The sequence below is a fragment of the Trachinotus anak genome, unplaced genomic scaffold, assembly GCF_046630095.1.
Source record: "Trachinotus anak isolate AG129_WGS33_773 ecotype Australia unplaced genomic scaffold, CSIRO_AGI_Tana_v1 ptg000025l, whole genome shotgun sequence".
Classification (NCBI taxonomy): Eukaryota; Metazoa; Chordata; class Actinopteri; order Carangiformes; family Carangidae; genus Trachinotus; species Trachinotus anak.
In genome coordinates this window covers 7,048,860-7,073,035 of record NW_027273876.1, presented here as the reverse complement: position 1 = coordinate 7,073,035, position 24,176 = coordinate 7,048,860, and the positions used below count along the sequence as shown (strand labels likewise).

General features: G+C 40.4%; 1 protein-coding gene and 1 long non-coding RNA gene across 10 annotated transcripts in view; one reads left to right on the top strand and one right to left on the bottom strand.

Annotated features, from left to right (window-relative positions):
* ptprea (protein tyrosine phosphatase receptor type Ea) overlaps nt 1-23,002 on the top strand; it is a 52,977-nt gene extending 29,975 nt beyond the window's left edge. For 2 of the 8 annotated variants that reach the window (XM_071463685.1, XM_071463684.1), the window contains 20 exons: nt 8,775-8,852; nt 9,457-9,550; nt 10,047-10,120; nt 11,059-11,103; nt 12,438-12,574; nt 13,396-13,486; nt 14,238-14,314; nt 14,703-14,739; nt 14,832-14,929; nt 15,583-15,702; nt 16,069-16,232; nt 16,510-16,645; nt 16,811-16,960; nt 17,969-18,062; nt 18,208-18,284; nt 18,407-18,541; nt 18,762-18,887; nt 19,927-20,078; nt 20,239-20,374; nt 21,192-23,002. In XM_071463685.1, the coding sequence (XP_071319786.1) occupies nt 8,780-8,852; nt 9,457-9,550; nt 10,047-10,120; nt 11,059-11,103; nt 12,438-12,574; nt 13,396-13,486; nt 14,238-14,314; nt 14,703-14,739; nt 14,832-14,929; nt 15,583-15,702; nt 16,069-16,232; nt 16,510-16,645; nt 16,811-16,960; nt 17,969-18,062; nt 18,208-18,284; nt 18,407-18,541; nt 18,762-18,887; nt 19,927-20,078; nt 20,239-20,374; nt 21,192-21,266 (2,091 nt within the window). In that variant the 5' untranslated portion in view covers nt 8,775-8,779 and the 3' untranslated portion in view covers nt 21,267-23,002. Of the gene's footprint in view, nt 1-8,774; nt 8,853-9,453; nt 9,551-9,726; nt 9,882-10,046; nt 10,121-11,058; nt 11,104-12,437; nt 12,575-13,395; nt 13,487-14,237; nt 14,315-14,702; nt 14,740-14,831; nt 14,930-15,582; nt 15,703-16,068; nt 16,233-16,509; nt 16,646-16,810; nt 16,961-17,968; nt 18,063-18,207; nt 18,285-18,406; nt 18,542-18,761; nt 18,888-19,926; nt 20,079-20,238; nt 20,375-21,191 lie in introns of those variants that run through there. The other 6 variants (XM_071463683.1, XM_071463682.1, XM_071463688.1 and 3 more) reach the window with 5 other exon arrangements.
* LOC139609311 (uncharacterized) overlaps nt 14,840-24,176 on the bottom strand; it is a 32,890-nt gene continuing 23,553 nt past the window's right edge. The window contains exons 2-4 of one of the 2 annotated variants that reach the window (XR_011685197.1): nt 16,806-16,942; nt 15,208-15,293; nt 14,840-14,911 (exon numbers count right to left, since the gene is read on the bottom strand). This is a non-coding gene — a long non-coding RNA (uncharacterized lncRNA). The other variant, XR_011685196.1, reaches the window with a different exon arrangement.

Below are 24,176 nucleotides of genomic sequence, written 5' to 3'. Positions count from 1 at the left end.
AAAACTTAGTGGATTGTCATCATTACAGAAACTGATGCTGCAGTTTGTTTTCATTCATTCGAGTGAAGTGGGTTTCTTTTTCCCACAGGATTTCTCAGTTGCCTGTTATTTCTCCGCTTCAATGACATGACATCAAAATGAGCCATACACTCTCAGGGGAGACAGTCTGGTTGGTTGTAATACTCTCTAAAATCAGGCTTCCAGACTGCTTCTGAGTCAGCTGTTATGATTCTGCATTGAACTACATTTTAATCTGTTTTAATCCTTTTATTGGCCATAAAAGTAAAAAAGAACCTCAGACAAATTTATGGTCAGTTTAAAGAGGTGATTTACCCATAATGTGAGCACCAGTCATTGTTTTATTTATTGTTTCAGATTTGTTCTGATGTGTAAGCTGAATTTAGGCAATTGCTTAGGCTTTTAATCGGAAAGGATGTGGTTCCTGAATGACCAACGCATTGATTCCTGGTTGTGAATGTACTAACACTGCAAACTAAAAAGTCACCACAGTGTCTAAACTCACATCCACAGTATGGGTATGTTACTAATTAAAGTCTTGATTAAAAAAGACTGAGAAGTTCGATGGGAATTTTTGCATTTGTACATCTGGGTCTTATTTCATACTTTTGTCCATGATGAAAGGAATGGTTCACCACAGTGGGAACAACATTTATTTGCTTTCTTGCTGAAAGTTGGATGAGAAAATAAATACCAGTCTTTTATATGTGAGCTAAACAAACCCAGAGCTAGGAGCTGATTAGCTTAGCCTAGCATAAAGACAGGAAGTAGGGGGATGTACACCCTGCCATGAAATACAGCCAGCGCATATCTCCCCATAAAGAAACCACAACTTGTTGTTTTTACATTTCAGTTTTTGTAAACAATGTTTAAGATCTAATGTGTTAATTACTGAGCTCAAGAGGCTGGTGGTTTGTAGGAGTGTTGTAGCAAACAAAAGAAGATGGTTTGTGTCTACAAACTCCAAATTGACTAACAGACAAACAGTGCAACTTTTTAATTGAATGCCACAATACAATAAAGGGAAATTCCATTTGCACCTAATTACTCATTTTACTACATTTCGCCAACAGCTACAGGGATTTCCAAGGGTGTTTTTGTTAGACTTAAAAAGAGGTTTGTGAGATTGGAGAAAAAAAACCTCAACAATTATAACTAAAAGTCACAATTGACAAAAACATGAGAAAATACTAAGGTTGACAAATACCTGAATTGTCCTTTAATGTAAAGAATGCTGGTCAAACATATACTTAGACCTCTAACAAGTCCCCTACAGGTGCTCACCTCATATATAGTACGTGGGTCTCACTTTTGTCCTCCTCTTAATGTCCCTACAAGTTAAGCAGTAAATTTCCCATATGTCACCATGCTGACAGGTTCCCAGTTATTTTACACATTCCTTTCTTCTCTCACACCAGTACCTGTTCATCGCAGAGTGCCGGTAATCACAGAGTACTGGGTGATAATGAGAAGTGTCACTACGCTGGTTTCGTCACTTTCAGCCCAGCTGCCGCTCATTACGCCGACCATCGACGGCTCTGATTCCAGGCCATAATTGCTCTGCCTCTGAATAATTGAAAGAGGGGACAAGGTAAATCCCAGAGGTGTCAGGGTGGGAGAAAGATGGATGCCTCTGTGTTCACCGCTGTCAGGTTGGGAGGTGTAAAGGAGGTGGGAGGACATGATGAGACCCTCACTGGGAGATTGCCCCCCCCACACACACACACATACACACATGTGTTGTTGGTGATGGACCACTGGCAGAATGATTTCTGGCACGGTGGTCCTCAAACAGGCCCTGGCTCATGTATTTCCCATGGATCCCTGCTGTAGCGTTTGTCAGTTTGTGGGTATGCATTTGTCCTCATGTGTGCATTTTTCATGCCAAGCAGCCAGGCAGTGTAGCTTCACATGCCAATAGTTAGCAGATTTGGTGCAGAAACGTATGCATGTAGTGTGTCTGTGCAGGCGTGTAAATCTGTGGATCAGAAGTGACTAAAAGGAAAAATATTAATAAAAGGAAAAATATTAACTGTGTGTGAGAGAGAGAGAGAGAGAGAGAGAGAGAGAGAGAGAGAGAGAGAGAGAGAGAGAGAGAGAGAGAGAGAGAGAGAGAGAGAGAGAGAGAGAGAGAGAGAGAGAGAGAGAGAGAGAGAGAGAGAGAGACTTACACATACACAGCCATGTGAACACACGGACTAAATGACACTCAAACAGGCCGACCAAGTGTAAGATCAGACTTGATGTTTGCTCGTGCAAACCAGACTGGAGTAAATATTTGCCGTCAATTACACTTTTGGTTTCCATGCCTCACTAGAATGTGACGATAGCTTCCAAATGCTATAAAAGACATTAAGTTTTATGCTAAATGAGAGCTGCTCTCAAATGTTACAGTTATGGCTGGAATGTTTTTAAGAGGATTATCAGTAATCGCTTCCCATCTAGTACCGTGTTATTTTTAACTAATATGCAGCAGCTAAAAGCTCTTATATTCAGTGAGGACTACTACTAATGGCAGTGCTTTCAGGGTCAGACACAGTGGCTGCCATATCTCAGTCAACAGGATGTTATGGCCTGAACCTGGCAACCACCATCAGTTTTTTTTTTTTTTTTTTTTTTTTTTTTTTTTAAACCCTGGCAGTGGCTAATGTGGTTTCCTATTTGTTCTTTTATACAGAAATTGTTTCTCCTCTGCATGGAAATGAAACACCAGCACAGATAAGCACATATGCATTTTCTCACATGTTCACCTGAGATCTCTGTGGGAGATGCTACATTTGTTCCCATAGAGGTGTAGGGCTGACGCTGCAGAGCGGAGCCAGCAGGTCTCCAAGGTCGTTACCACAGCCACAGCGTCTGGGCGCCCTGGGAAGGAGGCAGGAATTGATTAATGACAATGCTAGGAGCACAGGAGGGGAGGAACCCAGAGTGGCAAGAAAGTAGTGCTGCAGAGGTTGTTACTGGAAAATGGTGCTATAGTGTGAGATACTGCAGGGTGACCCACTACTACAAATAGTCCTGGTGATTATGATAATTGAAAATAATAATAGCACTCTTTATTACTCTCCAATGGAGAGTAATAAATAAAGATTTTGAAATTCCAAGTCCAGACTGCCACAGTGATTCAGTACAGACCCATTTTCTGCTGAAATGACTTAAACTAGTAAAGTCAAGTGTAGATGGAGTACAGGTTAGTTAGTCACATTACTCATTACAGTAGTTATTTTTACTTAGACCTGCTCCATTAAAGGCGCCAACGGCTCTAAAGCCTCCACATGTTGCATCGACTGTTTAACAGGAAACCATCCTATTGGTTTTCACATTGTACCGATTACACTGTGATCATGGACGGCCTTTCGCGTCAGCCTCCGACTTGTAATGTATTTCTGACATCAGTGATATCTCCCACCTGGCAGAAAGGAATACAGATGTTGAATCAAAATCAAAATAAAATCCAATGTTAACAGTAATTCAATCGATTAAGCTTGTGAACTCATGATTTTCTTTTAATTATCACTACCTACTGTCTAAACTGACTTACACATAGATACTAAACAGCAGTGTCCCCTTGAATAATATAAACTTGTATTTTGGTGCATGAAGAAAGCAGTCCTATAATTTTACCTATACATTTACCTTAATCCAGATGTTGTGTACATTTCCATATTGTCAGAAATGACATCATCATGAAAAATGTACTTGCTTAATTGTTTTTTCAGCTTGTGTTTTTTCAGTGTGTCCAGGTGTGTTTAACATGATGCCCAAACACTTTTCACCCCACACTTTTCCCCCAACTGTTTTCTCAGACAAAAAGAAAACCCAGAACAGACAATTAAGGCAACTTATGCAGCATCCCACAGGTGCCACGTTGATGGCCAGGTTACCATGGTAACACATTGCGAGGAACAGCACATAAATGTACACAGTGTAATCTTTAAAATCTTAGAAACCTGGTTCCTGGGATTTCATTTTAAACATAGAAAATATATGCATGGACTGCACTGTGATGGAGTCTGAATGTAGATTATAGATGTTATCTGCAGAACAGAATCAGCAGGAATGGAGTGGCTAAGTTTAGAGAGAGCAACACTGAACACCTTGTCCAACTAGGTTACATTGCATGGGAAGGGGTTGCACATCTGTGTGAGCAGATGGACACCCCAGCTCCGTCTCCACAGTCAAGCCTGTGAATGTAGTGCGCTGTCCTTTAAATAGCTAACCCGACCCAGGTTTACACACTGCAGCTCCCCAAAGGCAGAGACGGGGACAGAGATGCTGTGGTATGAGGACGACCTACTCAAATAGAAAAGCGTGAACTTGTTAAACCTCCTGCAGTGCTCTGCTCAAAACTGACTGCTTTAAAACTTCACCCTGCGATTATTGTTTGTTGTACCTTGTATTGCATTTCAGTAAAGTTGGGAGTCAGAAGAGACAGATTCAAGAAATATGGTGGGAATCAGGCTGAGGTATCTTGACTTATGGTCCATAAAATGGGACATTTTGCTAAAATATTGGATCCTATATTTCCCATAATACAACTTGATAAGACTTGGTACATTTGTTGAAGTCTGTGTGAAATATGACCAACTACAGAAAATAACTTCACAATACCATCTTCTGTACACTTTCTGCTACCGAACATTACAACTGAAATTTCACACCTGTTACTATAGTTACAGAAACAAAAACGAGTCTCATAGGTCTGAAGTTACACACCAGGAGGTGGTTAGCTTAGCTTAGCATAAAGATTGAAAGCGGGGGAACCAGCTAAAAAATTTTTATACACTTTTTAATGGATTAAATAAACAAGATAAGCTCTTGTCAAGTGACGATTACCACCACCTACTTCCGGCAAGAAACCACGTTTGGCAGCAGAGAACACTAAATTTAAAGGTGCTGGTACACCAGGGGCTATTTGTATTGTATTTGTACTTTTTTGGACAGAGCCAGTCTAGCTGTTTAGCCTAAGTTTCTTTATGCTAAGCTAAGATAACTGCCCTTGACAGACATAAGAGTGATACTGAGTTTTTCATCATCATCAATTTAAAAAAAAAAAAAAAAAAAGGTATTATAATCTGTGTCTGATTATGAATTATAAACACTTGTTTAGGTTGATCAGTTTTAGGTTGCAAACATGTTTCAAACACAGCAGTGAGGAAATGTATGGCTTTAGGCTGTGGTTATTTTTCTTCCAATAAGCCATGTTGCAGGTTTCAGTTACCAAAAAAACCTTGCGGCCTAAAGGGTAAACAGTCTGGCAGCTTTTTGCTCAGAGGACACAATGTACCTACTGCCCGCTCACCCTGTCACATCGTCCCTACACCCACCACCCATTCTCCAAATTCCCCAGCTGATGTATTTGAAGAGACAGAGAGACTCTGTGCCTAGAGAAACCATGTTCAGTGGAACTGACAGGGCTCTGTCTATGGGAAGACATGATGCCGGGGAACACCGCATTTCCTATCAGGAGCGAAGACGGCCAATTTCTCTATCTTATCTCCTATTTGTAACAAGCTTGTCCTTTCTGATGGTTAGGTGTCTGGGGCTAATTAGCGAGACAATGGTGGAGAACTGCAGAGGTATCATTATGTCACCTCAGGGGTATTTTTTAACCCAGGCTAAAAGAATGACAGAGCAGAGAAGCATGCCGCAAGGAAAACACAAATCCACAGAGAGGGATAGCTCATCCTCCAAAACAAAACGCTGCCAGGGAAAAAAAAAAAAAAGATCAGCTTCTTGGTTTGGGAATATGAACGACACAGTTCAACATGAGTCACAAATCCCTGAGATATTTTTTCATATTTGGAGCGAGGATGAAGGAGCGAAGAGAAGCCTTGCATGTCTTCTCTCTTGCCTGTGTGTGTGTTGTGACATGACCGTATCTGTGTGTTGTTTGTGTGCTGTGAGGTATGCGGCTATTCAGAGGTGGCAGGTCGTAATCAGTGGAGACAGATCTGTGAGTCACACAGTGCACACCAGGTGCTGGAGGTCTCCGTGAAAACACAACAGCGGCTGCAGTGTCGTCATTTCTGGTACTGTATGTAGGCAGAAACAGGCTGATGTGGTTGTGATCAGTTTCATAATATTATTACAAATGGATGCAAAACAACATATTAAATAACCCAGGTCCAGGATACTGAGCAACCATGAGACAACTCTATGCCTGTGTGAACTCGGGACACACATACCATTGAAATAACTGAAAGGACAATACCCTTCTCTAAGGCTACTTGCAAATGTCTCCTATCGGAAAAAATAAGGACACCTCAGATGTTCCCCCGAGCTGACATCTCCCATGACCTATTTTCATTATGGCTGATAGTTGGTGACTAGCTGCAGAGTGCTAAATGGAGGAAGGACAATAAACAGATGAGAGCGCACACAATGTGATGATAGCTGTTTGCCCAGAGTCTGACCCTAGCTAAACGATGACTAACACTAATAGTCTTATTTGAGACTTGTGGTCTAGGCTGGTTTATGCCGAGTGAGGAGAAATAGAGAAAGAGAGATTAGATACCCGCAGGGATAGGGAGTCGTGTTATTTATAGTTATAAGTAAGAAATTTCCACATAAAGACAGAAAAGAGGAAGTTGTTGATCTCCTCTGAGATGCTGAGGAGGTCAGGCTGGAGAGCACAGCAGCGACAAGATGGGAAAAGCTGCGGAGCAGGGGATGAACAGGCTGTGGTCCCCCAGGAGCAGTTGAGCAGGGGTTGGAGGCTAAATCGTGACAGGGTGACATCTCCGGTGCTGATGGGGAGGCAGGAACTGGGAGACGTTTACAAGCAGCAGCAACACTTTCCCACAAGATAAAGCCTTAGGGCTAGCTGTGAGCACTCTGCTGGGTGTCCCTGCTACACTGTCGCACTCACACAAACAAAGCATACATGAAATTCAGGGCAGCTTGTGCAGCGGAAAGTCCCCAATGGCACCATGAGCGTATTTCCACATCACAAAAACCTCAAGTCTTGTACACAGAGTCCTCCACTAAGGATTCATACACTCTGTACTAACTCAGCTCAATATCCTCCCCCTCACCCAAGCTTGTGACATTTGCAGAGGGAGACTTAAAGAGGAGGGATAAAGAGGGAGGAGAGCTGGAGAAAGAAGGGGGGGGGGTGTTCTTCCTCTCCTCTCTTCTCTCATTAGAATTCTCTCATCAGTCTTCCCCACCGAGCGGTGGCTTGACATGTCAGGGTTTATTAATCGCTCCAGGAAATATTATTGACCTGGACCTTCTGCTCGCGCTCTCCCTGCTGCAGTCAGTGTCTCTGCTCTGCTGCCTCCACATTCCTCCGGTGTCCTGCCTGGACACATTACAGGACACTGCGGCACAGCGTGGAAGCGTCAACACACAGTGTCTTCATTGACTATGTGCTTGGCCTAGGCTTTCTTTTCACTGCAGCTGCAAAGCGCGCGCACACACACACACACACACACACACACACACACACACACACAAACACCCACACACACCTGCAGCCTTGGGGAGACAAAGCACGCTCAGCTCTGCTTCATTATGGGGTGAGAGCAGCTCTGTTCAGATGGGCTTTGCTGAGATTCCAACTTTTTAGAGTGTTTGGTGAGAAAAAAACAACAACACACCTTTAAAACTGCAAACATCCCAAGGCTTATTGGTTTTCAAATCTAACCAAGAGGTTGAAATAGAAGAGAGATGCTGAAATCAGAGTTATGTGAGACCCATTCTGAATGCTCAAACACAAGAATCGATCGGAGATACTCCTCTACCCCCTCTCCTCTGCATTCCTCTACAAGGAGAAAATGAGTGATGAATGAATGATCAGTGTCGGTCGTCGTGTGTGGGTGCTCTGGACAGGGTGTTGGTGTGCACATGTGTGCGACTGTTTGCATTAGGGGTGATGGCTAAGAGCAGAGCTTGAGGGTGCAGGTGTTAAGCCTCTTGCTGCTGCCTGACTCTAGATTTTAACTCTCCCCAATCTGATTCATCCAGTTTAGCGTGGCTTAAGCGCTCATTTGTAGATCAGTGTCAGCTGACATCCAGGCCTTTAGTTTGGCATGCATGATGTATGCGTGACTGCGTGTGTTGTGATTTCTAACATATAGCACACTAACACCCCACATGTGCTATATCCTGGAAATCACACATTTCACCACGGCACTTCCACGGAAACAGCTGGAGAGAAACAGCTGTTATCAGCCCTAAGTGGCATTTACTCAAGTTCTCTTTCCTTAATCTGATAAAACACAGATTAAAGCGTGAGCATAGGCTTTATAAGGGTTCTTAGGAGTATTGCATTGAGTTGGGATTGTTGTTTGTGGGCACACATGTAACCATATCCCAAACCACACAAAACCCTAACCCCCTTTTTTTTATATACAAATTTCAGTTAGAAATTTAAAAATGTATTGTTCCCTGGCTTCTTTGCATTTTTTTTCTCAATGGGTTTTGATGAGGAAGTTGACTTGTTTTTCAAAGGTTGGAGTATTGTGCCTCCATGTGGACGTGTCAGGCATTACACAACGGCGTTTCTGACAGGTCTAAAGAATGACCAGGATATGAGTGTGTTGTTCCATTGTGTCTCCGTGAACTTTGCACCGATGAGCACATTCCTGCGAGCACCAGTCATGAATAAAGTAATATGCCACAGATCTGTCAATAGTTTTTGTCTTCCCTGAATGGTGATATTATCCAGCGGCCATGTTCTCATGAATCTTGACTTTGCAGACATGTCTGGCACTAAATTTAATATCCGTCTTCATTTTGTTTTTCTGCAGTCACAATGGTCCTGCTTCTGTTCTTTGTGACAACCACAACAACATCCAATTCCACCGGCAATAGAAACGATACACAAGGTAAGAACAATAACAGGGGCGATACACCTTGACATGTGAGACTGAGTAACACTGAACAATTTGCGATAGCAACAAAATACCATTGCTACCCACTGCAGTCATCACTTTTCCCTAAGATATGATTATTATGTATTTTCTGAAGCACATGCATCTGCTTGATAATAGCCTTTTCTACAGCCTTGTTATTACCGGATCACAATGAACTTCTGCAGCCCTGGACAGTAATTTATGGCTTATTGTCCGTCTTTATAAACACAGCTAATAGCTGGCTGTGTGGCTGTGACTCTTGGCTGAGTCTCCATTCTTAGAGCCTCTCATTTTCTGTTAGACATGCCGACAGGACAGAATGGGCTGATACTTATCTCTAGACAAAATACAGCTGAAGCCAGTTATTAAATCAGTCCTGTGGCCAGAGGAGAACATGGAAGGTGTGTTGCTGTGCCAAGTATTGATTTAGTTTTATCACTTCATGCAATAGACACATGGCTCAAATCTATGAATGCTGCCAAACGTTTGCGCACATAGACATATGCCCCTCCTTCCTGCTTTCTTTGTTGACATTGCTCCCTGACCCCCCCTGGCTCTGCCTCTCCTTCCTCAGAAGACGTTACATCCTCCAACCAACACATCCTCCCCACCGTGCTGGTCCTGTGCCTGCTGCTGATCATCTTCGCACTCCTAACCTGGTACTTCCTCAGGTAAAAAAAAAGAAAAAAAATCCCACCCCGCAACGACTCACCCGCCTCACCTCACCCCATCCCTCGCCCACACTGAATGGCTGTGAGCCAGATTTGGAGGCAGAGCCCAGGGTGACAAACACTTCCTCCTTTAGTCATTGAGGCGGAGCCCTGTCAGGAAGTACTGCTAGCTGACTCCCTTTCATGCTTAGTGAGAAGAGAACAGTCTGTGACAGTGGACGTAGACAGAGAGAAGAGGGTGAAGAAGAAATTCTCAAACACATTTGGAATAGAGTGCTGTCTTTCCAAGACATCAGCTAATGAGAAAGAATAACTTCTCAAGCTTCAGATGGTAGGGTGGAGAGAATTTTTTTTCATGGCTACTTAGAGCATTTGACAGACATTGAGCTAATTTGAAAGCTGCAATAAAAAGCTATTTAACAGGACGTCATCTTATCTAATGAGCTTACATTTTGTTTTGTTTTTTTTTTCATTTTGTTGTGTCTTTTCCTTGCAGGTTAAAAAACCAGAAGAAACCAGTTGTCACAACAGTTGACAAGAAGATACCAAATGGCATCCTGGAGGAACAAGGTAATATTATTGTAAATTGAATGTCATTAGAGGCAGTGAGACAGATTGTGGATTGTGAGAGCGACAGGCTGGAGGCATAGTGAGATGGTAAAGTAAAAGGAGAGGCACAGAAACATGAGGCCGAGAAAAAGGAGGTTAAGTCAGGCAGTGGGAGGTGAAAGAGAGACGGCAGCTTTATATTTGAAACTGCATAAGCAGGTTGTCCCAGCATTGTCAAGTGGTTGTCTCTGACTTCCTGTGGTTAATGTGACAAACAAAGATCGAGTTATCATCACCACCATTTTATAGCTTTGTGACACTTCATGTGAAGTCAGTATAATACTCGTGCAAAGATCAGAGTGTTTTACACTAATGTGTATGAAGCATGATAGCAGTGTTGGACTTGACAGGAAACATGTCTTGGGGACGTGTGCATGTTATTTAGGAAGTATTTTCTTATCTGACATTATGAAGGAATGTACACAGCAGGATGGATTCTTGCTGCTAAATAATATAGGAAATGTATCTGGAAACAAACACAGCAAAGTACAACAAGTGCCTGCAACAGACACTGGATAGATTTCAAGATATTGTCTGAGCTGCTGATTGTGATTGTAAATATGACACATATAAGAGTTAGTTTATATTTGTTCTTCACTGTATTGGTTTACTAGACTGGGAAAACATTACAGTATATATTAAGATTTAATTTCATATCAGTTCAGGATGCAGATTTATTTTGCTAAATCTAAAAGATTTCAGTTCTCAACAATAAATAAATCATAAATTATAAAAACATACACATCCTAACACTGACTTATTTAAAGTATAATGAACTATTTATGGTTCTAGTGACATTTTTAATTGATAAAACCAAGTTGCATAATGACGGTCTTATTTTGTTCTTTGACTCCATGTGAATGTGTGCTGTATGTGATTTGGTTTGTGTTGTGTTTTAGAGTTTGGATACAGTACTGAGTCGTTATACACCATTGTACCCCCAGGTCAGGTATACAGGGTGGTGGTGTCAGGAATCACGTTACTAACTCTCTCTAATTGTGGACACTAACAGAATGCTTAGTCGGTGCTTAAGAGAGGTTTCCATTGAAAAACATGCCTACACTCTGCTGTAAGTGGCTTTTTCCCTGGGCTCCTTTGGTTCTCTAACACCTGCTGATGTTTGGTGATCACTGAGTACTTATACCCTTCTTTTAAATGAACCCCTTTGGTATTGGAAAACAAACACCAACATGTCATAAGAAATCAGTTTGGTGATCATTTTAGTCTTTGATAAGCTTGTTTTTATTGATTGTCTAACTGACTGATCAGAGCTACTTGTGCCCCATGGTGTGTAGTTCCCAGGGGGCATGTGGAAACTAAAAGTGGTAAAGATTACGATTTGATTAAAAATATTAATCACATACTGAGTTATCTTAACACTACATGTTGCTACTGAGAGTGCGTGGCAACTAATTAGCAAATGAACAGAGGTCTTCAGTCAGAGCAAAGCAATGGATAAATGGTTGAACTGATTTGCTAAAAGTCATGGATGAATGAGTGAATGGCTGAAATAGATAGCTAGTGAATAAGCAGTTGAACTTTTTGGCTAAAAACAACAATGGATAAGTTGTTGAAATAACAGTTAGCTAAAAGTGATGGATAAATGCTTCAAACAGTTGGCTAAAAGTAAGGGATACATGATTGAGTGATTATGATTAAGTGTTGAAATAAGTCAAAGTAATGGAATAAAAGTTTAAATTATCTTTCAAAGTAATAGTTAAACAATTTGAACAGTTAGCTAAAAGTACATTTCATATTTATTCATTTGGCAGACACTTTTATCCAAACATCCTTACAAGTGAAGGGCAATGATAATGAATAAAATGAGTAATGAAACATTCAGCTTCTGCCACTCCCAGTGTGAGTAGTAGAAAAGACAATTTGACCAAACCAACCTAAACACCGTCAGAAGTATGAAACTGTTATTGGAACAATGTCTGTCTTTATTCAGTTTAAAACAAACTCAAATGCATGTCTCTGGAACGTGATGGGTGGTATCTAGAAGGGGTTCTTCAGTTCCTCTGACAGGGCTGTGTACGTATGTGTCATAAAAAGGTCGTGAACCACTGGTCTAATTAAACCCAATCCTGTTTTATAATCAGTTTCTCTGTTAACACAGCAAAACATCACTGACATTAACATATTTGTACAATTGTGAAAAATACTGAGCTGATTTGCAAAGTTTAATTTGTAATTTTCTTCAACACATTAAATAATTCACGATCAAACTCGATCGGCCCAGCAGGGATGATAAACCCACTGACTGTTCTCCTCACAGAGCAACAGACGGTCGTCCTTCTGCCCAGATCCCCCTCGGCATCGAAGACCTTCTTCCCCATCCTAGTGGAACACCTCGAGGAGGAGTACAGGCTCCGCTCTGCTGACGATGGCAAGCTCTTCAGGGAGGAGTACAATGTAAGCACCCCCCTCTCTTCTCCTCCTGGAGGTCAGCGCAACAGGTGGCCATAAGGCAGAGTCATCTGTACTCTGTACAGAAAGTAGTCTTTACATCAGACGACTGGGGTTGAGGGACTGCGTCACTGTGGTGCATTCACACTCAATCATTTACAGGATTGCTCAGATATGTTGAGTGAGTTCTGTTTAGCAGTTTATTTATTATATAACTTGAGACACTATGCAATGGCCCACATATTTGTTGTACCTTTTAAAGCTCTATTTAACTATGCAAGTTAAGAAATTTTTTAAAAATAAAATACCTCAATTATTATTAGTCTCCAAAATTCAAAAGCAGACATTTTTGGCTGTATAAAATATTTTAAAATTGTCTTATACAGGTCAGAGTGTCTTTAGCCTTCAACTGTGGCAACTCAAACACCTCCTATAGAAAGGGTTTTATTAAGGAAAACTACTTATAGTTAAGTGTCACGTTGACAGTGACACATCCTGTACGCATAAACATCCACACGCATGAAAAATACCCCTGTGCCTATTTGTGATCATGAATAACAATCTGGGTCAAATAAAGTATATGACTCATGGTCCATGAAACGCATAAAACTATGATTTTATTCAGTGCCAGCACAGACAGAGGAAGTTGAAGTTCTCTGCTGTTAATGGACGACTGTTTACTGTAGGTAGCAGAGGAAGTGCCTACATCAAGGCTGAACAAAGCTCTACATGCAGCAGAACACAATGCACTGGTTGTGAGCTGTTGGAAGTCAGGATTATTTTTCAGAGTGTGAGGTTATATTAAAATCTGTCGTTTTGCTTTGCAGTCCTTGCCAGGAGGTAATGCCCAAGGGACGTACGAGGAGGCCAACAAGGACGACAACAAGGAGAAGAACCGATACCCCAACATCCTTCCCTGTGAGTGTACTTTCTGTTCTGCAGGAACTAAGATTTAGTTTGACTCGCACACAGCGCTCACAGTTTCCTGTACGCATGTGCACGTGCCTTTGTCTCTTTATGAGTCTCTCTCTCTTTTTTTTTTTTTTTTTTTAACAGTTCAGATACAGTATGTGCGTTTGGTGTTTCATAAGTCAAAATCAAACATCTCCTCCCCCTCCTTCCTTTTTACAGTTGTTGTTCCATTCATGTCATTAATAATTCACAGTGTACATTTTCTTTTTCCTACTCTATACTTACGTGATCCTTACAGAATTAGTTAAACTTTTTGGTAAATATGCTTATTTGCTGTCTTTCCAAGAATTATATCAAAAGCTGAATACCACTCTGACATCTGTAATGTAAATATAAGGCCTGGAAACAGTGGGAAACAGCTAGGCAGGCTCTAGCCAAAAGGTGACAAAATCTGCTTATCAGGATCTCTAAAGCTCTCTAATTAACACAACTTACATCTTAATTGTTTATTTCATACAAAAACTCAAGGTTAAAAACAACAGTTGGCTGTTTTACTGGGATTTAGAAGTGCTGATAACAGACCAATTTATTAACCTACCCCCCCTGCAAGAAAGCAAATAAGCATTTTCCCCCAAAATGCCAAAGTATTCCTTTACTCCTCTGTAGTTTACCTGCACAATATTAGTGTTAAATCATGTAGTGGCAGACGTGCATTATTTTTCCACTGTAACCCCTCTAAACTTTCCAACTTCCACAGATGATCATTCCAGAGTGGTGTTGACTCAGATGGATGGAAATCCCTGTTCAGACTATGTGAATGCCTCGTACATTGATGTGAGTTGTGCTTCAAGTCTTAATTTTTTTTTCATTGTTTATTAAATTTGTGTATTGGCAACACTTACTGACCCAAAATTACAATTCTTTCTTATGAGCGCTCTGCTCCTCTGTTTCATGAACCCACTGCAGTAGCAGTTCTGGGGCCTTTAATCATATCACACAATGGGTGAAGGATGCCAAATTATTGTGGATTTGTGTTCAAATTTCCATTTTTCTGAGCAGTTTGAGGACCTCTCATCCGTGTAAGCTTTAAAGTTAAGGTTCAAGTCTATTTTTCATCTTGGAAACAGCAGTTGACACAACAAACTCACCACAAGGTCCATCAGTAGCTGTCTGGAGATTTAGATTCATAATCTTGACTTAATTAATGGTATTTCTCTCACAGGGTTACACGGAAAAGAACAAATTCATAGCAGCACAAGGTAAGAAATGACATATGGCATAGGTTTATGTCTTGATTTTTCAAATTTCATATTCAAATAAATCATTAAATCTTAGTATTTTTGTCTCCCAGGGCCCAAAGAAGACACTGTAGCAGATTTCTGGCGGATGATATGGGAGCAGAAAGTAGCAACTGTTGTCATGCTGACAAATCTGAAAGAGAGGAAAGAAGTGAGTGCTTTTCAGCTTTGTTTATTTCTTAAATGTGTCTCAGCTGCCCTGCTTAAGTGTCCATGAACAACATATAATGCATTCCTTCAAGCCCCAGGGCTTCTCCTCCTGCCAAGTCTCTGCTCGAACTTTCCTGTGAAAGGGGGCAAGAGACGGGCAGATTTCACTGGAGGGGTTAATAGAGCATCACAAAAAGATTTGAGAAAGAAATGTGCTTCAAATAGACTTCATTGGTTGTGGTCAAAGGTGGAGTTTCATTTAAACTATTCATTTCACACCTTAATCTCTCCTTTGACATCTGTTTCTCGCCGTCTCTATTGTGAGCCTGAGCTCCTTCGCTTGAACAAGGAGAGGGGGAGAAAGGCTAAAAAGATCAATAAGACGAGAACTGGTTAAGATTTAAATCAGCATGTGAAATCAATGGCTACATAATGTGTAATAAAGTCCTCTAAGGCAGGATCATAATCACCCAGCAAAGGCTTCTACTGAGTGGTTTCACCCCACTCACTTATATTAATCTTGACTGACTGGCTGTGAAATTGAAGCATGTGTCTCATGCATGTGAACTACTTTGTCTCTCGAAAAGGAAAGTTATTGAATATGTTCCAGGGGAGTGTTTTATTTATCGAATTGTGGTTGTTATCTCTCCCCAGGACAAGTGTTGCCAGTACTGGCCAGATCAGGGCTGCTGGACCTATGGGAACGTCAGGGTGGCAGTGGAAGACTTCACTGTGCTGGTGGACTACACCATACGCAAGTTCTGTGTACAATATGTGAGTTTCAAGCAGTACTTCTGCAGATGCTGTGCTTGATAGAAATTGTTAGAAAACAGAGACATGAGTGGTGTTTGTGACGCATTACTGCAAACTGTACCATGTGTACTTCACTTCCTTTTATAATAATCCATTAAGCAATTTTTACATTCTGAGTAGCCTCAGAATAACCAAAGAGCTTGCTTTGGGGTGCAGGAAGAGCATCCAGATCATTGAATAAAAGCTGTTGCAACTTTAATAACGATTACTGTTGAAACACATTCATAAAAACATTGCCCCGGGCTCAGAGCAGGTCTGTTGTGTCTTCAAACGCACTATGTTGGCAGTGTTAACAGTTTCTCTCCCTGTGTTTGTGTGTCTCTGTAGCAAGCCAGTGATGCTGCTAAGACTCCCCGCCTGGTGACCCAGCTCCACTTCACCAGCTGGCCTGATTTTGGAGTTCCCTTCTCTCCCATCGGCATGCTCAAGTTCCTGAAAAAGGTCAAGGCAGTGAATCCACCCTTCTCTGGGCCTATTGTGGTTCACTGCAGGTACAGGAAAGCTGAGCCAATGGGACTCAGTGTTTATTATTTTGTTGTTTACTTGAATCTAACATTACTTTAATGGTTTTAATTATCCCATTTGTTTCTATGGGGATAAAAATATTTGGGCTTCAATAGCCTCTGTGTCCGCAGGCAAACAAAGCGTCAGCAAACATTTTGCGTGACTATAGCAATACATGTGTTTACAAGCACAGATGTGGCCTTGTTTCCCTCCTGTTGTCCATTAACATGCATGAGGACTGAGGTTTGCTTTGTGTCTCCGCAGCGCTGGCGTTGGGAGGACGGGAACCTTCATCCTAATAGACGCCATGATCGACATGATGTACGCGGAGCAGAAAGTTGATGTGTTCGGGTTTGTCTCTAAGATACGAGAGCAGCGCTCACAGCTCATTCAGACGGATGTGAGTTGGGGACAGAACACGCTGCCACTTGTCTGTCACTTTGGATATGCACAGCACGTTATCACTTGACAGTCATTTACGTGACAAATGCTGATGATCTTTAAAGATTCAGATGTGCCTATGGATAGTAGGTGATGATGTGTTTGTTGTGTGTTCTCACCACAGATGCAGTACTCATTCATCTACCAGGCGCTGCTTGAATACTACCTCTATGGAGACACGGAGCTGGACGTGTCATCTCTAGAAGGACATCTGCACAAACTGCACAACACCTTCACAAACGGTGACCGGGTCGGCCTGGAGGAGGAGTTTAAGGTAAGATGCTTTATTTCACATTCAACAAACATCAAGCCTGATAACACTGCTACAAAACTGAGAAATGATCTTTTAGTTTTGCCAAAGATCCAACAGGAGTAGTTTCGACTTGATTGCAAAAACGGCTAACTATTAGACAGAATGCATGAATTAATTATTTAGGTTTTTATCATCATGTGAAGACTAGCCAGAATGAGTTTACAAAAACCCCAGATCCATATTTTTCAAATAACATTACAAAATGTCCAAAGATAAAGAAAACCAATTTTTACAATCAGATTTCCAGACCTTCATGTCTAACCATGTACTGTAATACTGAAACCAGAGGAAATACTAATTCAGCAGCTCAGTTTCGCCTTCTTTTTCAGGGTTTTGAGACTTAAACACAGTGAAAACTGAGCAGCTGTTACCATGTAAATCATCTTCATGTACAACGCAACCGAGAATGGGATTCACTTTCCTTCTCCCAAATCACACAGCTCACACCATCTGTTTTCCTCCTGAATATTTGAATCCTCCATAGCCCAAAGAAGAAAAGCATTTCTCCACTGTGTGCTGATCTGCGGCTTCTAGATCATCTATTTTTTATTCTACACCAATTTAATGATTGGAGTCCACAGAGAGATTATTTCACATTTTCTTTGAACTGATCCTGATACCCAGCTCATGTCTCCCTCCATTTGACTATCTGCTGAAGAACCGTGTGTTAATTGCAAATAATTATGACCATTCTGACAAACACAAGCAACTTGCTGAGCTGAACGATAAACTTGGTGAACCACAAGAGCTGAAAAAGTATTTTACCACCAAACCACAGAGTCAGGCCCCGCTAATATAAATAATTTGCTTCTTGTTCTCTGTTGGGGTTATTAATACAGAAACATTCATATCTATGACTGTGATCTATAATTGACAGTGTGACTTGTTTTGTTTTGCTGTTTGAATTTACAAGTGATGGTGAACATTTGCAGGTTTGTAACGTTTTAACTTTACTTGCTTGTTTTTCAGAAACTGACCAACATGCGAATAATGAAGGAGAACATGAGAACGGGGAACCTTCCTGCCAACATGAAGAAGAACAGAGTCCTGCAAATTATTCCATGTAAGGAAGAAGGAAAACAATAGTACAAAATACTTTTTTTTCTGCAGCATTCAATGACTGTTTTTTTTCTTTTTATACCTGATGATGTGTGAACATGTTTATGAGCTGCTCTATTCTAAACAGTTCTATTCATTATACATTTTAGATGACTTCAACAGAGTTATTCTCTCCATGAGAAGAGGTCAGGAGTTCACTGATTACATCAATGCCTCTTTCATAGATGTAAGCAGATTCTTTTACCTAATGTTTTCCTTCTTGCATGTACTTCAGATATAGTATAGCTATAAATGGCCACAATTGGACCTACAAAGCTGAAGAAATGTGTGTTTTTTGCTGTGACACAGGGCTACAGACAGAAGGACTACTTCATTGCCACCCAAGGCCCTCTGACACACACAGTGGAGGATTTCTGGAGAATGGTGTGGGAATGGAAGTGCCACTCCATTGTCATGCTCACTGAGCTCCAGGAGAGGGAGCAGGTGAGCTGCAGTAGCTGAACCGCAAGCAAACTATGACTGACAGTTTGAGTAGCTACTACAGCAGTGCAACATTAACCATGTCTGCTCTGACTTCCTGTTTCTGTCGCAAAATTGTACTCGTCAGTTAATGTATTCCACATTCTGAGACAAAATTACTTCAGAATATTTACATTTCATATATTAAGCTGCAGTTTCTGTTTTACTTTTCTGTTTTTTTCAGGACAAATGTTGCCAGTATTGGCCCACAGAGGACTCAGTCACGTACGGAGATTACACAGTAGAGCTGAAGGGAGACACTTTGTGTGACACCTTCAGTCTACGAGACTTGGTACTCACCTTTGTCCCGGTAAGCAAATGAACCTTGCACTGTAACACAGTTGTTACTGAGGCAGTAGCACTACATTACATTTGCCTATCAAAATAAAATGGCATTTATCAGTCCTCTTGATGAAATTCTATTGAGCATATTAGTTAATTCACTTGTGTAATTGCAACTAAATATTAAAACTGAGCCAGTAACACTGGTCCTTCTTTAAATCACAACAGTGTTACTTTTATTTATTTATTTATTTATTTATTTCTATTGCAATTAATTAATAATAATGACTTCCAGTGGTGGATGAAGTATTCACATCATTTACTGTAGTAAAAGTACAGATACAACAATATACAAATATACAAAAAATACTCCACTGCAAGTTCTGCATTTAAAATCATAGTAAAAGTGTTCCTTGTGAATGATATGTATTACTTCATAAAACTGTCATTATTGGTATTTTACTGCTGTAGTTGGTAGAGATGGATTTAGCTTATATACAATCATTTAGTTGTGTTTTCCAGCCTAGAGGTTTGTAATTTGATCATTTTACCTCTTAAAGCCTCAGACACTTGCAGTATATAACTAAACCCTCTGAGTAGTTTAAATGGGAAATGTGTCTTTTGTGGAAGTGCTGACAAGTCACCCAGAAATGTGATATGGAGACTAAATATCTGGAAAATAAACCTAACTCCTAAAAATAGTAAAAGTTATCTTACTTTGAAAAGCTACAGGATCAAACATAATTGCCTTTAAACAGAACAACAACCTAAGTGAGTGCATAACTCTCTTGGCTGCCAGAGGAAATGTGGTGGGCAGGATGTGTTTAAGATTTTCAAGCGGGAGCCTCCCATCTCATATATTTCATTAAATTCGACCCACATCACCTCTCAGAGGCTCAGCGGTACATTCCTGCCTCCCAGAGCAACACTCATCAGTCCACCACTCCTCTGCTGCACACTTAACCTATACTGACATTGCACCTGCCATTATGATTTCATATACCGCTAATAAATCATATTTGAGAGGTGCTATGATCTTTCGTCTGCCTGTGCATTTCCTCTCAAAGGAGAAGCAGACGAGGGTGATCAGGCATTTCCACTTCCACGGCTGGCCAGAGATTGGCATCCCAGCCGAGGGGAAAGGCATGATCGACATCATCGCCTCGGTGCAGAGACAGCAGCAGCAGTCTGGGAACCATCCCATTGTCGTACACTGCAGGTAGCGCCAAATTGCTCTTTTAGGCACACATTCAGACAGCTCTGTTTTGCTATTTCCTATTGGTGTTTTGCATAGGACAGCTTTGAAAACAGTTTGATTTGGTATTTGCAGGCAATGTTTCGTGCTTAATCTAACTTGTATGCTTTTGTTCGTGCTGCAGTGCTGGTGCAGGGCGAACAGGTACGTTCATTGCACTGAGCAATATCCTGGAGCGAGTCAAGGCAGAGGGCCTGCTGGACGTGTTCCAAACTGTGAAGAGTTTACGCATGCAGAGGCCCCATATGGTCCAAACGGTGGTAAGTATCAGCAGAAGTGGATCTTATAGTGCTTCAAACAAACAGTAAAAAACAAACAAAAAAGAAATAATGTAGTTTTTACTTTATGCTGACTAGAGTTGTTCCGATTCCAATGTCAGTATTGGAAATGCCTCTGATACTGCCTAAAATACTGGATTGGGCATCAGTGAGTACGTGAGACGATGGTATTTATAGTTTCCATATAAGTTGGCGATGCCAGAGGAATACTGTCTTCGGGTTGTCCATCCCTCCGTCTGTTCTCGTGGATACGATATCTCAGTGTTGCCCTTGTAGAACTCCTTCTAATTTGGCACAAACATTAACTTGGACTCAAAGATGAACTGATTAAATTTTGGTGGTCAAGGGTCAAGGTCACAGTGACCTCACAAAACGTGGTACTGGCCTTGTGTATACAATATCTCCGTAAATCCATGAGGAATTCCTCAAATTTGGTAAAAACATTCACTTGGACGCAAAGACGCAATGACAGGATTTTGGTGGTCAAAGGTCAAGATCAATGTGACCTCACAAAACACTTTTTAGCCATTACTCAAGACATCACACAAGCAAACAAAATTACCCCTTAAATTAACCCTTACAACAAAATTTCACACAATTTTGGATAAACAGGGATGTAATCTGAAACTAGTCTGAGCAGCGGAGGCATACAACCCTGAGGTGGCAGTTCTAGTTTTTAAGGCGTTATCAGAAGTGGTAAGGAAAAATTGAGTTTGGAACATGTCTAATCCTGACTGAAAACTATTTTACAGGCCACCACCTAACCCATCTTTTCTGTTTCTCAATTTCCCCCCTACAGGAACAATATGACTTCTGCTACAGGGTGGTACAAGACTTTGTCGACATTTTCTCAGACTATGCCAATTTTAAATGAGATTTGCCTTAAACATGGTTTTTAATGTTGTTTTCTAAAGCTGGTTTGTCAGTTTTATGCGTTTCTTTAACTTGGTCAAATGATCTTCTATTTTGCTATGCACTTGTCCGACCATTAACTCAAAACTCCATCTTCGCTGTAATATAGTGTATGTCAGTGAATGAAAATTGTAAATGAAAAAAAGTTAGATTAATAATGTATATTCCACATCATGTATGATAATTATTTTGTCATGAAGTGTTTCAAACATGGTCTCTTATTTCAGTTTTGTTGTATAATATTGTACTTTAAATGTTTATCTAAGTGTTATTTTGAATTGACCACGTAATATTTTTAAAAGTTGCTGTTATTGTAAATGTATTTATGTATTGGCAATGACATTCCAGTCTTGCATTTGGAGAACACAACAGGAATGTTAAGATTTGGGTTTGTTTTTTTGTTGTTGATGTTTTCAAATACATACATTCTTTCATTTATTGAAGACTTCTATTTGAGATTAGAGGCGTTACTGAAATTATTTTTCTCTGTCCTCAAGCTACATGCCCATCACGAATGTGATACTTTTCTAACGGAAATATTGTGAGAAAAAAAAAAAGAATGAATCACTTCAGCCATAATGCAGAAAACAAACGTATGCAACACAGGCTGAGTTGACAATATTGGGGTTGATTTCCAATATAGATTCAGGCAGAAGTTTCACAGTTAGATGTATCACAGGGTCAAAGAAGACCATTAAACCGGTTTTGTACCTCAAAATGTGGTATGCAACTGCATTTAATATGGATGTAATGTTACTACAGTCTGCCTTTTATCTGTAGACAACAAAAAGTATTTTGCTAAAAAAAAAAAAGACTGCACATTAAAAAGCACATATAACTAAGCCTTTTGCCAAGAACCTGCAATATTTATTGCTTTATTTGTATTATAGATTAGAGATTTTTCACAAAACAGTGCCAATGTACCATTTTTTTTTTTTTAAAGACATGAAAAAAATAGAACAACCCTAAATTGAAGGCCAAGTCTTGACAGGTGATCTAGGAAAAGGTAAGTGTGGTTGCTAAGTGCAGTGGAGTACAATTTCAAGACAACCTGTGTGAGATGTACAGTAACAACACAGGAACGTATTCAACAGTAACATCAGACGAGTCTTGTATTTGCAGAAACCACAGTACACAAATGTGGTGCTTCAGTGCCTGCTTTAAAAAACCCACCCCAAACTAACAATGTTTTCAGTTCCTTTATGTTTTAGATTAAATGGGTTCAGGAAAGTGTGAAATCGTAATGTGAAATGACTTTCCTGTGCATTTCTTCTGAGGCAGTAACTCCCATCCATCTGGTACTCTGACAAACACTTGGAATAATCTGACTGAGCTCTGCTTTAATCCTCAATGAAGTGTGTAATTTTGTTGATGCTGTATGTACATGACAAAGTGCTAACATTGTGAAAGTTGCTGAGCAGCAAGGAACTGTCAAGTGATTGGTCATATTTTCTGTGCTATCTGTCTGTGGGGGATGTGAGGAGCAGCACAAGAAGAAACTGAGACTTAAAAACAAGCCAAGTCTATTTTCCCCTTCGCTTCTATTCTGTCTCTGAAGTCTATTGAGGAAGGTCTGTTTAGACTGCAGCTCTTTGCCTTTGCTCTCTCTGTCTCTCTCTCTCTGTGGGTGTTCTATCCCTTTTTGGATTCTCAATGTCTTTGAAATGCAAGTTGCAATATTAAATTCATCTGAAAATGCTTTGTGGATCAGTGAAAGTTTTTTTCAGGTGCCTCTGCTAGAGTTTGCCACTGTGCAACAGCTTATATGCAATATATGTTTCATGTCAAGACATACTGTTGACAGCTCAAGCTACTGCAACTATAGTCTTCACCAGTGACAACAGGACTTTCTCAATGGGATAAGATTCATGTGAATGATACAGTAAATCCTCACCAGAGCACATTCTCACAAAATGACAGAAAATAGTGAAAAAATGCTCGTCACAATTTCCCAGTGCCCAAGCTGATGTTTTCAAATGCCCTGTTTTGACTAACCAACATTTCAAAATATACTCTGCTCATTACTCTACATTAGAGCTCCAACTAACAACTAGTTTTCTGACACATTAAAATCTATTATTCATTTGGTCTATAAAAAGGTAATAAGATGTTGAAATATGCCCATCAAACTGAGAAGATTTTACCAGACTGCCTTTATTGCACAGCCAACACCAAAGACAGAGAATCTGCTCACAGTTAATAAGCTAGGATTAAAGAATGTTTTCCATTTTTAGTTGAAACAAATATTCAATTATCAAACTAATCGACTAACTGATTAATTGTCTTATCAACTCTACTCTTCATTTTGTGGTCGGTATACTGCCACCAAGTTTGATTTCGTTTGGTCAGTAAGTTTCAGACTTAAAAGGATTTCAAAAAACCTGTATAAATTGCAGTTTTTTCTCCTCTTCTTTATCTCTTGTCATGTCTATTTATCAACACTGGAGAAGCACCTCACAGGAGAACACTGAGCAAGAATATGTAAACATAAGATTACATAAGAAAAGAGGAAATAAAATAAGGTGGGTGCACAACTGCCAGGGGCCATTCAGTAAAAAAAAAAAAACAAAAAAAAAACCCAAAACAATAGACTATTGTGCAAAAGATGGAAAAAACCTCAAACTAATTCAAAACATGCATAATAAGAGGCCCAGGTTTTCCTGTTCCCAGCACATTTCTACTCTGCTCAATGAAAAAAAATGGAAATAACTCAGCGCTGAAGATACCTTTAGTCCCACCTTCTGCTTAAACAACCATAAAACAGACCTTATAATCAGCTGTTGGCCAAAGCTGCAGCGGTAATGTGACTTTGTTTGAGACCCAGGCAGATTTCTTGACCTGTGTAAATAATAGTTTGAGCCAACAGGGGGCA